The 15,274-nt window shown below is 33.8% G+C and overlaps 1 protein-coding gene across 2 annotated transcripts in view; it reads right to left on the reverse strand.

The window, feature by feature from the left end:
* Positions 1-14,090, reverse strand: part of Samsn1 (SAM domain, SH3 domain and nuclear localization signals 1) — a 48,560-nt gene extending 34,470 nt beyond the window's left edge. Inside the window, exon 1 of one of the 2 annotated variants that reach the window (XM_013034893.1) lies at positions 13,959-14,090. In XM_013034893.1, the coding sequence (XP_012890347.1) occupies positions 13,959-14,015 (57 nt within the window). In that variant the 5' untranslated portion in view covers positions 14,016-14,090. The remainder of the gene's footprint in view (positions 1-13,958) is intronic. The other variant, XM_013034892.1, reaches the window with a different exon arrangement.
* Between the last annotated feature and the right edge of the window lie 1,184 nt (positions 14,091-15,274).

A 15,274-nucleotide genomic window follows, 5' to 3' on the forward strand; every position in this document is an offset into this window, starting at 1 on the left:
TTTACCCCTCCTATGATTTAACAACTCTATCACAAAGTTAATTTTCCTAAAGTACTGATTCTCATAACGCATTCTTCCTCTCAATATGTCAAGGTTTCTCCATACTGCTATGGCAGTTACAGAGAGCCTCCTACACACAAACTCTACACCTAGCTGATATATAATCAGGCATAATTGTGTTCTTAAATGAGCACAATGTCCCTCTGCAGTAGATAAGGATATCTCCAGTTTACAGATGACTAAAACTGAGGTTAGTAATGTGTATGCAGCTGTTCCTTATCAAAATCATCTGAAACTGAGTTTGCATATGTTCGTCATTTCCTTTAGTATCAGGTAATGGTGTTCGGTCTCATTAAGTTATACCTCTGACATTATTTGCTGGAAGAATCAAGTTCCACTTTTTTATGTACTGATGCCACTTTATTATAGTAATATTTTTATTAGTCTTAATTAGTTATACAAAGGGATCTCAATTAAACATGTCAGTGTGTGAATACAATGTTACTCCTTTCATTATTATCCTCATCTCTCCCAAACCCACCCATTCCCTCAATTCAATTACTTTTTCACATAGATACACATTCAATATTATAACTACACTCATTCACCTTTCCTCTCTCCATTTATTTATCTCCTCCTCTTGACTTTGTCCCTCCCATGATACTACATGTCCCAGCTTTCTTTTTTTTTTAACTTCCTTTTTTTTTTAATTGTAAGTACTTGTTCAAAGGAGTTGCACCATTGGAATCCTTTCCTGCATCTACCATTTTTAGTTACTATGTGTATGTGCTGTTTTAGTGAACACTGGTTATGGCCATCCTTAAGGACTATAGCACATTTAGAGGAAAATTTCATAATTGTGAGGCTTGTTAAAGACATAGCAAACAAAAACAAAATTCAGGAAGTGGTGCTGTGGCTCAAGGTGTAGAGCACTCACCTTGAGCTGAAGAACTCAGGGATAGCGCCCAAGCCCAGAGTTCAAACCCCACGCCCGACCAAAAAAACAACAAAAAAAGAAGTCTCACAAAAACAAAATTCACTTTGTTCTTCATGTTAACTGTCAAAACCCCTTTCCCACACAGCCACCCAAAGGCACATGAATATTTCATTTCAACAAATGAAAAATAATGTGCTAATTTTTAATGGAAGACCAAAAGTGTTTGCATTATACAATTCAACATAAGCAAACTAAAAATTTTACATAGGTACTGCCTTGCTGTAGTAGTAAGGCCAGATGCTAGACTGGAGAAATCTATACTTTATTATTGCTGTGTTTAACCAAATCATTTCAGTGTACTAGAGATAAATAGAAGCATGTTCAATAAAAGGTATATACATATGGTATTCAATCCTATAATAATATTGTTTTATGTACAAAACAAGTGAGATTAAAATATAATAGCTGTCAGTCTAGGAATCTGTTATTATTCACTTACAAATACCTATTTGCAGTATATTGGCTAGTAAGTATACAAGAATTTATAATTAGCCTAAAAATAATACATTAAAATGATCACAAATGTGGGGAGTAGAATTAGCTGAAATCAATATGATATTAATTGGCTCAATTATCTTTACTTATTTTCTCCCAAAAGGTTCCGTAGTTGTGAACTGAGAGTAGAAGTCCTCAAATACAAAGGTGGTGACTGCTTAAATAAGGATAAAGATAACAAAAAGCTATAGAGTACACACTATAAAAAGGATCATTTAATGATAAAATGTGCCCAGTCTCTAAGAGAATTCCTTCTCAAATTTTCAAGAGAGAAAAGAAGTATTATTTTTAATGAAGATATTTTAATTACTAGAAAAGTGTTTTTGTAGTTGCTACATGAATATTTCACTGGAATTTTCTATGATCAGTTTTGACTATCTTTTCAACTCAAAATTGGTAAGAAGTTGTAAATTCTCATACCAGTATGGATAGTATGTTTAAAAAGCTTTATGGAATATGAGATGTGGTGAGCCATACCTTTAATCCCACCTACTGGCAAAATAGAGTCAGGAAGCTCATAAGTCTGAGGCCAGAACCTAATCAAAAATTAATTTTTTAAAAGCTGATATATGGCAGTATTCGAAATGATTAAGCACTGCTTAGGCCCTTGATTCAGTATCAAGTACCTAACAAATGTCACTAAAAATTTCATGGAAAGTTACATTGAGAAAGGTTCAGAAGCCATGTTCAGGCTTAGTGTTAAATAAGTTGTGGTTTACCATTTCCTGTCCATATAGTTATAAAATAGACTAGCTTTTTGACAAAGGCATAGTTATAAAATATACTAGCTCTTTGACAAAGGGATGGGAAGAGATAAATAACTAGGTAACATATTTTAACCATTTTCCATTCCTATCCTAAAATAAGTGGTTATTATGAGCAAATTTTGTAGTACTGATTTTACTTTCTAGAATACTTTGATCTAGGAAAGAATGGATGATTTGAAGTTTCAATTACAAAAATATACACTCTCTTCCTACAAATTTAGAAGTTAACTTTTGTGCATATTTGACTTTTGTCTATTGAAAAGCAAATAGTATCTTAACCAGTCACATCAGTATCAACGATTTTAATCATACAACTAAACTTCAAATGCAAAGAGATCATTCTATAAATAATATTCTGTGTAGGATCAGTTGAAGATACTGTAAAAGAAAGCAACTCTTATTTAGAAAAATTAACTTGGAAACACTGATTGCAAAAGCATTTCTAACTTTAAAAATTTATCTTTAAGTAATTGTACAAAGAATTTTAATTTAAAATAGGAAATTATGAATGCAAAGCATCTTTAACAACTTTATGCCTTCAGTCATAATCTTAATTTCAAACTTATTTTGATTTCTTTAAAAAATACCTGTTTTCTATTTGTCACTCCTAAAATATACTTCATATTATATTGATCTAAGAGACAAACTAAGAAAATACATGAGAAATTATGTGGACTCATTCTTAGCATCAAAGGCATTTACTTTATCAGCTTAGTTATATTGAACAAAATCTTTTACAATCTTTGCCTCTGGCAAATTTTTTAGTTCAAATGAAAAATAAATCCTGAAAATTTTCATTAGCTAACAGGATAAAGAATTCATGTGAGAAGAAAGGTGATTGAGAAACGGTAATACTGGTCAGGCTGGTGGCTCACATCTGTAATCGTAGATACTTAAGAGTCAGAGATTGGAGACTCATAAACAGTCTGAAGCTAGCCTGGAGCAGAAGCAGCACAAGAAACTGCTATCTCCAATTAACTACTAAAAAGCTGGAAGTGGAGCTGTGACTTGGGTAGCATCTGGGACAGCTCCAATCTCCCAGTTTAATCCTTAGTACAGGCAGGAGCACACACCCACACCCCCCAAAAGAGTAAGGAAGGGAGCGAACTTCATCAAGGAACATTTGCTACGGGTATGTAAGTGCTTAAAAGCTATCTTGACATCTCCGCCTCCATTTTATGTGTCTGTTCCCTAAGCCATTCTTTCTACAGTCACTGAGTAATCTCCTTACATTCTAGAAAGGACAGTACTGATTGATAGCATCTTTATGATAAAGATCCAAAACTACCCCTCAGGAACAATCTAGCCTTCTCTGGGTGGAGGATCCACCACGCAAGGAGGACCTGTTTTTTTCTGACTGAAGAGAAGCAGAGATAACAGTCTTTCTATGACCTCTACCGAAACAAGGACTGAGATAGTGGCTAACCAGACCCAACCCATGACTGGGTCTCTTTTAAGTATACAGATCTTTTGCCACCCTAATACGTGGTAACTAACCCGGGTCTATACTCTTGAGGGTGGTAGACAGCGGGCTGAAATGATGTCGTCAAAGGGCTTACTTGTACCAGGTAATAGATCTCCTTTTTATGCCCTTCACTTTGTTCTTTATTTGGCCTATACGAACAAGTGGCCAGGACTGAATTGTAAAATCTTGTTTTAAAATTACATTGTACAATTAATTTATGTTACTTTTTAAAGAAAATAATGTATGGTATTTTCAAGTCTGTATTTAAAAGCTGAATATGGTAATTCAACGTTCATCTGAAAAATTTCCTAGCAAATTTGTCAGTCACATGATTTACCATTAAATCTAGGTACTCTTCTTTAAAAAAAAATTGAACACAGAGAGGAAAATATTCATTCACAGTACCCATTCCTTTGAAATAGCTGTTAAATACAGGTGTGAAAATTAAGTCAAGAAACTGAATCCATTTAGTAAATTTTCCTATCAGACTCTCTGGAACAAAAACTCCTGATAACTTCCAGTATTTTAAATCTGGTGTTCACTTGGTGTGTTCTAACCTTTCTAAAGGTGTACCCTGGGGATATTTTAGTCATGAGGTGATCTCCTTGAACACAAGTGATGACAAACAATAAGCTAATTCTGAGAAAGTTTTTTAAGTCATCTTTACTACTTTTAAATGAGTGTCTTTGAAGCATGAGTTTGGTCCCCCTGATTAATGGTCACCGCCAGCCCAGCTTCTGGAGTTGTAATGTTTCTCTGAGCTTCCCTCCAGCAGAGCTCGACCATTAATCCAGTGGCATATGTCAGCTCAGCAGAGCAAGGTCACTCTTCTGCTTCAAGGGGAACCTTTTTAGAAATAATAAAACTGACAGAAAGTTCCTTTTTGCATGCTTTATGCCACCTGAGGTTGAGTGCTGCAGTTAATATCATAAAGCTTATAAACATTCCCATCTTAGGTTGTACTTACTGCCGCTAGGCCCAGGAATTTAAACATTTTTTTCTTAGTAAGAACAGACATGTTTATGTGGGGCAAATATATGGTATATAATCCCAAACAGGGAAAGAATAGGTACAAAAAATAGCACGTTTACATTGCAATATTTGGAAGAGATCTTAGGGTTCTATAACATATTCCTTGACAAATACATTTAGTTTCCTTCCAGCAGATTTGAATTTCAATGAATGAATATTTCTTTCTATTAAGAGGCAGAAAGTTGTAGTAGATGAACTCCTTTTATGAAGATTTCTTGACTTACAATATCATATTTGATCATTTGTCATACATTTACCTATGAGGACAGTTCATTTCATAAATTATAAACATTTGTCCCATTGCTGATGGTTGGTTTAAAATTGATAGATAATTATCATGGATATTCAGAATTTGAAAGGTTTTTTTTGTGATTTGCACATGTTCTAACTTCAGCAAATTGAACAAAAGCTAGCAATAAACAAAAGCAAAGATGAAAGCTGTGTAATTGAAACTTATTCCAAAAATTTAAGCTAGTAAAATTAGGAAACATACAGAAAAGCAATGTCATTGCCTACTTGTGGAAGGTGCTACAAGTTACACTAGGTGAAAATTCTTATCAACCCTTTTAGAAAGCCAATAATTTCATCAGATTTCTAGTTATAAGGCCAAAACCTCACATTCAGAACCTTTATTTTTAAAGTATACCAAGATAAACTTTAGGATAACAAACCTATAAGCAAAACTGACCAGATATAAAAAGATGATATTACCAAATATTACCAAATATAAGACATTTTTTTCATTAGGAAAAAATAAATATTATGGTTAGCTGTTTAAAGTTAACTAGATCATAGGACATCAGACCACTGCCAGGAAGTGATAGGGTTAGTGTGAAGAGTCACACCAAAGTGAATTTGATGGCATCAGTCTAGAAATAAGAAGTTATAACAATAACTCTGAATAGAATAGCCCCCTTGACTATTCTGAATTTTTTTTTCTGTAGATATGGTGACAAATTTCTCCCACACAATTCTAGGTTCCTTGCAAAACAGCAGTCTTGCTAACACTTTTTGCGTTCTTCAGACGTATTATCATATGAAACTCCACTCTGGTTTCATTTCATGACATTCTGATTATAGGAACAGTTAGTTATTTTTATTTTGGTATGGGTGTTGCCCAGATCTTTATCACTGACCCATTTACAAATTGTCCTGGAGAAGGTTACTTCTGTTGATGACTAATATTGCCCATTAGTCATTTTGCAATTTTTTGTGCACATACTGAGAAATCACTCTGTGCTTCATTCTACAAATGTCTCTGGTAAAAGCCAGCCTAAAATAGACAACACATGGAATCTAGGTTTTTATGTTTGTTTATTTTTTGAGACAGGGTCCATGTTGCCTACTAGTCTGCCAGGGTACCCCTGAACTCTGTGTTGACATAACTGAGTCTTTCTTGAGAGAGAACAGACCATCTAGGTATTCAAAGAGGTATGAGTTCATGAACACACAGTGGCATTTTAAGATGAGAGAAGAAAAGTATTAAGGTGGTTAGAATGTCTGAATTATGTATGCTTTACTAGACCAGTTAACCAGATTTCCTAGTAGTGAGTTCCATACACAGGTATTTGGTAAAGCACCTGAAATGACTCTAATATATAATCAGAAATAGCTGGCCAAGGGCATAGAGCAGATGGTTTGTTAGTTTTCAAATTAGTCTAGTACAGGCCTAATGGGATATAGCAGAGATGGAATTAGAAGAGAGTAAAAAAGAGTATGAAAAAATATTAGAGAAAATGGAGAAGAAATACTGTGGGGTCAAGTCTGGATTAAATATGACACTGTGCATAGAGATCTGACCAACTGGAAATGGTCAGGCATCTAGGGCAAATAGAAAAAAGGAAGCGGCTAGATATCACTTTTCATCTCTAATTAGCAGGAGCTTCTAGACTGTTAGGGGATGAATTGTGCTCCCCAAAATGTATTGATGTCCTAACCTCAGTGTTTCAGAAGGAGACTGTGTTTGGACATACGGCCTTCAGGGAGATAATTAAGCTAAAAATGTGGCTATTAGGGTGTTCTCTAATCTAATCCTTCTTATACCCTTCTAAGATGATGTCAAAACACAGGGAAAGAATAGATACCATCCACCTTAGGCTAAAACAGAGCCTTGGAAAGATTCCTCTTTGGTAGACTTCTGTAGTAACCTGTGGAGGGGGATTTAGCCAACTGTGGGGAAAAAATGGTTCTTGCCGTCTACATAAAAATCACCCCATCTACCAATAAAGACAGATAAAAAATGTTTGCCTTTTCTATTCTTACTCATCAATTCTTAATGAAATTGATTAATTTCTGCTAAGAAGCTAAATATCTTAATTTTTATTGTAAAAATACTGTACAGAGGGGTTATAGTTACATGAGTAAGGAATTGAGTACATTTCCTATTGAGCACTATTACCTCTTCCTTTTTTTTTTCTCCTATCATCCCTTCTCTCCCCATCTCCCCAACTTTTCCCTCCCTGTACTCTCCAATATGTAAAGTTCCTTTTCAACATAGTGTCTTGTACATCTCATTGTTACAATGGGTCATCCTGTATCCTTATTTCAGCATTTTGTTATTTCCCTCTCCAAATTAGAAAAATCTATGTACAAGAGGCAGGGCACCAGAATCAAATACAGTGAAAACAGGGGTTATACCATGAGGGATGTTTTTTCTTTCTTGGTATTGTTTTTAATGTATTCGTAATATACTATGTGATTTTTTTGTTTCTTTGGTAAGTATCTTATTTGTAAAAATCCACATAAACCCTTAATCCTAGCAAGGAGAAGTATAGAAGTTTAGAAATGCTAAATTTGGAAATTTAGATGTAGACAAAATACTTGATCCCATTTAATAAAGAAAAATTCTTCATGGTAATTAAATGGTTTATCTCCAAAAAACAAGGCAAAGAATGATTAGACAGATAGGTTTTTTTTTAAACAAATGGATTTTTAACAAATGGATTTTTAATAAATCATTTGTAGTTAAGGTAGGGATTTTGTATTCTTCCTATCAGATGTAATATCCAAATCTCAAAACTAATGTGAGGCTACACTCTGTCATTAATCTTGACTATTTATCTCCTGACCTTTCGGTATGTTATCTGGACATATGTTAAGCATAGTCAACCTTTTTGACTCCCATCCTTTTGCTACTTGCTTGGGGTGAAATCTGATTACAAATTCATAGCCTATGAGTTGGGTAAGCTAAAATGAGTCAGTGCTTTTTTGGAGAAAAATGTTCACAGCTAAAATTGTACAACAGTTTAAATCAATTAAACATAGTTTAATGAACAAGTTACAAATTCATGTCTAAAAGATGTCAAACCCAGATGAATAAATTTTTGTTGAAAAAATGGAAAAGAACTTTCTTTGGGTAGGTAGGGGTAAAACAACTTTTGGGTAAGTTTCTGCTGGCTAGGAACAGTAAAACGGGGTCCCAGCTGGAAATAATAATTGTTCAGTTTAGTGGCAATCTGTATATTTGTATAAAATTTTAGAAATAATACCTTGAAGAAAATATTACACATATACAGAGCTCTTTTCTTACCTGTAAATTGAGTTGGGGGAAAATATTTCTCATCTCCTTGGGGTTTAAGGGAAATTAAAAAAAAATGGACCTTACCCAAGAGTCTGTTCTAAAGTAAGTGCCAGTGCATGGAGATACTTCTCTTTCACGTGCCTGGTTAAGAAAGAGTTAAAATGTATCTAAACTGTCTTAATACAAAAAGCAATAGGGAGAGCTCTTTAATGCCACAACTATGTGTCATCCTTGTCTAGGAGCATAAATTTTGCACAGCGGGCAGTGCAGTGAAAACAGCTCATAATCAACTCATCACCTCTCATCATTGCTAGGATCAAATGCAAATGGGAAAGAATGCCACTTCAGTCATTGCTAGTGAAAATTAGCATTTGTGACACTAATGGTGTCGCATTTAGTATGCACTTTAGATTAAAAAGAAGCATTTTTTTAAACAGCTATTTCAAGAAGTGCCATTATACCAATGTTTCGCTTTATAATAACAGGGTGCTGGAATCTTTCAAACTCAAAGAAAACCCCAGTTAAAATTTCATTAACACAAATCATTAATCCCAGCCAAATAAAGGCCAAGTTCTTCTAATTACAGTTACCAAGTTTTCTTTTGTAGGGCCTATTCTTTTTCTATGCTCAAATCCACCATATTCTCCAACCTGGAGGAAAGGTCTAGTGTGATAAAGAGCCTTCCTAGGGTTGCTTGAAGAGTATTTGGTATACTGATTGGTATTCTTTTTAAAAGTTTAGAAAAGAATTCCAGAAATAATGCTAAAAGTCCTATTGCTTATAAAGGCAGTATGATCATTAAGTATTATACTACTGGAAACTGACATCAATGTATTTCACATGAGAGTTTCTTTATTTGACTATGTATTTTTTAAAAGTAATTATCTTTGTTTAAGGCACACAATTCTTTGTATTCTTTCTAAGCCTCTTCATATTTGAGGGTAAGAGTGATTCTATCACAGAGTTGCTACAAATATTAAAATAGTATGCAAAACACAGTAAGCATGGTAACTTGTATGTCATAAACTCATAATAAGTCTGGACAACAACCACAAAACATGTTAGTCAAAAAACTAAAATAGGGGCTGGGAAGATGGCTCAGTGGTAGAGTGCTTGCCTTGTATGCCGGAGGCCCTGGGATCGATTCCTCAGCACAACATAAAGCAAAATGAAAAAAGCCGGAAGTGGTGCTGTGGCTCAATTGGTAGAGCCCTAGCCTTGAGCTGAAGAACTGAGGGACAGTGCCCAGGCCCAGAGTTCAGGCCCATGATAGGAGCCCCCCCCATGCAAAAAAAAAAACTAAAAACTATATCCCATAATTTAAGAATTTATAGATAAGTATAATAATATATAGATAGATATCTGTATATCTACAGAGATAGGTCTATCTCTTAGATATAGATATAGATAGATCTATCTATAGACAGGTAGATCTATAGATAGATGTATAGAGCTACATATCTATAGATTTGTAGATCTAGATATGTAGATCTATAGATATAGATAGTTCATCAAATCTGAATCCTGTATATGCTAAAACGACATGTTCCTATTTTTATTATCATATTTAAGTAGTTGTCCAAAGGAGTTGACATTTAACAAACAATTTATGAATAAAATATATCTTGATCAATGTCACCTCTTAAAACATTCTCACCGAGCCCTCACCCACCCATTCGTTTCCTCACTCTTCTTAATTTTGTAGGATGTACAAAATTGATTGCATTTCCCCCCTCTTCTCTTTTGTCTACTATTTTCCCCTTGACCTCACTTCAACCCTTTCAAGTACTCCCTTTGTGGTATTTTATTTTGCTAAACTTTGTCTTTGTCTTGCTAAGGAATTTTTAAACCAGATGTCAATGGCTCATGCTAGTAATCCTAGCTACTCAGGAGGATGAGATCTGAGGATCCTAATTCAAAGCCATCCCTTGAAGCAAAATCCATGATACTCATCTACAATTAATCAGAAGAACGAAAGAAGGAAGGAAGGAAGGAAGAAGGAAGGAAGGAAAGAAGGAAGGAAGGAAGGAAGGAAGGAAGGAAGGAAGGAAGGAAGGAAGGAAGGAAGGAAGGAAAGCAGAGCCAGAAGTAGAGCTGTGGTTAACATGGTAGAGTACTAGCTTTGAGCAAAATAGCTCAGGGATAGGCCAGGACTGTGTTCAAGCCCCAGGACCAGCAACAACAACAAGAAAAATTCTAAGGTCATTATCAGTACTGAGCATGTGTGGTAAGAAGGTAAAAAAATTCAAGAAAGAAAATATTATACGTTAAGCAATTTTGTTTTTGACTAATCAAAAAACATAATTTTTAGATTGCCATGAGCCTGTAGACTATAGAGTGTTCTGAGAACATATTAAACTTTTTAGTATTTATGTTTAGTATATGAAATGAGTTTATGACAACTCTCCAGAGAATTTTCAGTTTCCCTTACAGAAGAGTTATGCTTGCTGCCTCTCAGCCTATGTTCAATATCTTATAGCTAGTTTGAACAATACTGTTTATAATTATTCAAAGGAAGGAAATCACAAGAAAAGTAGAGAAATGGAAAAAGAAGAAAAAGATGTTAACATTCACAATAAAACTACACAGATAGTACAATTCTATTTTAAGATGTAATTTGTTCTGGGCACCTGTTGCTCAAGCCTGTAATCCTAGCTACTCAGGAGTCTGAGGATCGTAGTTCAAAGGCAGCCTGGGCAGAAAAGACTGTGGGGATCTTATCTCCAATTAGCTCCCCAAATCCAAAAGTGTAACTGTGGCTCAAGTGGTAGAGCACTTGCCTTGAGTGAAAAACAAAGATAATAGTGCCTCAAGTTCTAGTACACACACACACACACACACACATACACACACACAGAGTTTTCATTGCTCTCTCTCTCTCTCTCTCTCTCTCTCTCTATATATATATATATATATACAGTATAAATATGTATAATAGATTTCAGATTTCAGTAGATACCTGGAGAAATCTTATAGATGAATGTTCCGTATTTAGGTGGAGAAAAGTGGACGATCCCTAACTCCTTTTCTAAACTATTAAACCCTTAAAGATAGTTTCCCTGATCTTCTAAACACCCTGAAAATCAATAAATATATGTATATATATATATATGCTTATTGAAAAAAAGTTGTGAATATAATAAAACAGTTTATTGATTTCAATGTGGGATTCTTATTTATTATCATGCTTAACATTCATGAGTATTTCTAACCTTCAATTGTAGGACTTACTTGAAAATGCTGATAACAGATTCCTTTTTAAACATATTTTTAAATTGTATATAAAAGCATAATAATTCTGCATATTTATGCAGTAACATGTGATTATTTCCTCAGTACTGCAAGTTGAACTCAGGGCTATCCACATCCCAGGCCAATCTACCAGTTGAACCATCCCTCTACTTAGACATGATGTTTTGATACACATGCACATGTATAAAAAAACATAAGTTAAGTATATCTATATCTTTTCAAATATGTATCATACCTACATGGTAAAAGCATTTCCATTCCTTGATTCTTCCAGCTTTTTGAAATGTCACATGCTATTGCCATTATCTGTGATCATTCTTCTCTGTTATGGCACATTAGAACTTACTCTTGTCTAATTATAACTTTGAGCTCATTGATCAATTGTAAAGTTTCATAAATTTTATCTGAGACAACATTAAGTGTAATATGTTATTATTTGGATGGGTACTATGTTGTCTTATTTGCAACCTATAGGACTTTGCCATACTTTGTGTGTATCTGTGTATGTGTGTGTGTATTTGTGTTAAGGGTTGAACCCAGGGCCAGATGATTTAACAAAGTCTTTATTTTTTAAAACCTTCTTCAGCATTTACAAAAACAAACAGTTGCAATCCCCAAGGAAATCCCTTTTTGAATTCTAAAAAGACATCCACGAAGAGAGTATGGTTTTGTTCAGGATTTGGACACATCATTAGAGCATCCATCTTTGCCATCATTTACTAATTCTGTTCTCCATAAAATGCCCCCCAAAATTGCAAATACAATAGAATGTGAATTGAGTAGTTGTTTTTAAGACGATTATAATAATTGGAAAAATATTTCTATGTTAAAAAAATTCAGTTGACCTGAAAATATAGTAAATAACAGCATGTATATAAACTCACTTTTTAAAAATTTTTGCAAAATGAAGCCATCTGTCTAAAGAAAATGACAACTCACAAAAAAGTTAACATGATTTCAAGTGACTGTTTACTGTGACATATTTTCTTCTCTGGTGTATATATCTTCAAATTCATTTTATTTTATGAAGGAGAAAGTCAATAAGATGAACAATATTTTGCATGTATTATGATAATTTCTGCTACTAAGACTAATATAATAACTGGTCATTATGAAAACAGTTTAATGACAAATTCTAGAGTAGCTTAGTGTATAATGAACCCTTATGAGTTAGTCCAACTTTGAATTTTAAATACTGTGAGAAAAACTGTTGATTTATATTAACGTTTATGACCCCAAAATTCTAAGTTGAATATGTGTTATATTTATTAAGGAAAAAATTATGTAATGTTAATCCTATATAAAAGTATGTTACCCTTTAAAAAAATGTTCTATACTATTTGACAAAATCTTGCATTGAATTTCATTCCAGTGGAAAGAGATGGAAACATTATGCTACTTAGTTATAGTTAACCAAATATTCCATGTATCTTTTATCAGATTTTTTGGTCAGAAAGAATTAATATCATAAATAATTTATTCTTAGTTTCCAAGATTGGAAACTAAGATTTTAGTAATTCAGAAAGATTAGGGAAATATTGGTCCTTGTTCAACAGTGCCACTTAAAATGAAAAGATTATATTTAATTCCAAACTTATTTCTCTGAAAGTGTATGCCTAACAAATAATACATGAGTACTAACAGACAATAAATCAGTTTTTTAAAAAGGCTTAAATATTATCTCACAGATTAAAACTTTCATTTACTTAAGATTCTGTTCATTTAAAACTTTGTTTATTTACTTAAAAATTCTCTAATGGACAAGAATTGAAGAAATCTTCTGAGATTTGTATCTCACACATTGGTTTATTTCATGAAACTGAATTAAAATTCTCTTTTATATAATATATTCTACTTCTCTTACAGTGACAACTATTGTCAAACAAATTAAATGACATTCTACAGACCATCTCATCCAGTTTACTAGTTGAGTTTGAGGCTATCATAAACATAACCAAATCCTCAGATCTTTACAATAAACTAATCTATTTTAACATGAAAGGAAATAGTATATACTTCATTGAAAATCTGCAGATTAGAACTTTTTTATTGTTAAGTGCATTAAGAAAAGAAAAATTCATTTAGTAGACTCTTTTGTAGATATTCATAATCTGATGATGTAAAAAAGTTTAAGATTTCATCATGTTAACCTCTGGAACAGAGACCTCCTAATTACCTGCTATGAGATTGGTAACCTGAACTAACTTCAGTTCCTTGTCTAAAAGACCAAATTCAAGGCAGTCTTAAAGATGGCCGAGTGTTAGAAGTTCTGTATTGATGTTTCCAAATCCTGACCCAAAAGGTCTCATTCGACATGAGTTCATTTAACAACTAACCAGTAAGAATGTCGATGCCTGGGTGCATGTGTGCATGTATGTGATTTCTATTATATGGTTTGATTTTATTTAAGAATATATGAAATTACCTTACCTTTGGTTTCTGTTGCTTCTCCTTCTCTGCAGCATTGGATGGTTTTCTCTTCAGCATTTTGAATTCAGACTACTTCTAAGGACTGCCTTCTCTCAGCTGCTACTGAAACAACTGGAAACAGTCAGCAGTTGCTGTTTGTGATCAGATAACTTCGAGCCCAGTGAAGCACCACTTCCTCCTTTGGTCAGGATATGACTTCAGTCTCTACATTGCTAAAGGGTATTTTTTTTCTTTTTTTCTTTTCTGTTTCCACCCCCCCCCCCTTTTCTTAACATCATCCTTTTGTAACTCTTTATTGTCTTGTCTTTCTTACAACCTATGAGACTGTTCCCAATCTCACATTTTGGCATGCTTACAGTGATTATAAGGGCAACAATAACTTCAAAACAAAATTTATTTTCTCAATTAATACAAAAGTAAAAACATACAATGCAGGAAAAATATTGAGCCAATAAAGTAAAACACAACTTCAGATGCTGGCAATTTATTATTTTAAAAAGACAAGATTGGGCAAATAAACATTAGAAAATAAAATAGAACTAGTAGGACTTAGAATTTAAGCAATTCTAATTTTGCTGAAAGCATGTATTCATTTGCCTTTGAATGTGGATGAAGCTTATATTAGTGTAAATAGCAGGCAGGTAGTGGTGACTCATGCCTGCCATCCTAGTACTCAGGAGGCTGAGATCTGAGGTTGAGGTTCAAAGCCAGCTCTGGCAGAAAAGTCCATGAGAATCTTATCTCTGATTAACCACTGTGGTACAAAGCTAGCCTTGAGAAAAATAGCTCAGGGAGGGTGCCTGGGCCCTGAGTTCACACACACACACACACACACACACACACACACACACGTTTATGGCAATGCAAGTCCAGATTATGCATATAATACTTTCCAAAAAGCAAATGCATTGTTGTATTATTAAACCCTGACAGAAATTGAACAAGCTCCTGATTAATCAGATGCCTAACTGCTAAGAACTATCATGCTATATTCTGATAATTGCATAATTGCTGTTTCAGTAATGATCAACAGATCAATAGTCCCTTCAACTGAAGAATTATGGGTCCACATTGAACCTAGAATCCAGTTAATCCATTTTAAAGATTTTTTTTTTTTGGTGAAAAGCAAGGTACCCAAAAGAAAAAGTTCAGACTTTCTTGTTAATTGAGGATTAATCTAGACAGACAGTCTGAAACTTTGTTTCTATTAAAACAGGCTGGTTTGAGAAATCAATCCAGATTTCTCTTAATAAGTTCCCTAGGTTGAAAACAAATAATAGCACATGTTTAATCAGCAGCCTTCTCTAGGTTCCAAA

This window comes from Dipodomys ordii, unplaced genomic scaffold (assembly GCF_000151885.1).
Source record: "Dipodomys ordii isolate 6190 unplaced genomic scaffold, Dord_2.0 Scaffold199, whole genome shotgun sequence".
NCBI lineage: Eukaryota > Metazoa > Chordata > Mammalia > Rodentia > Heteromyidae > Dipodomys > Dipodomys ordii.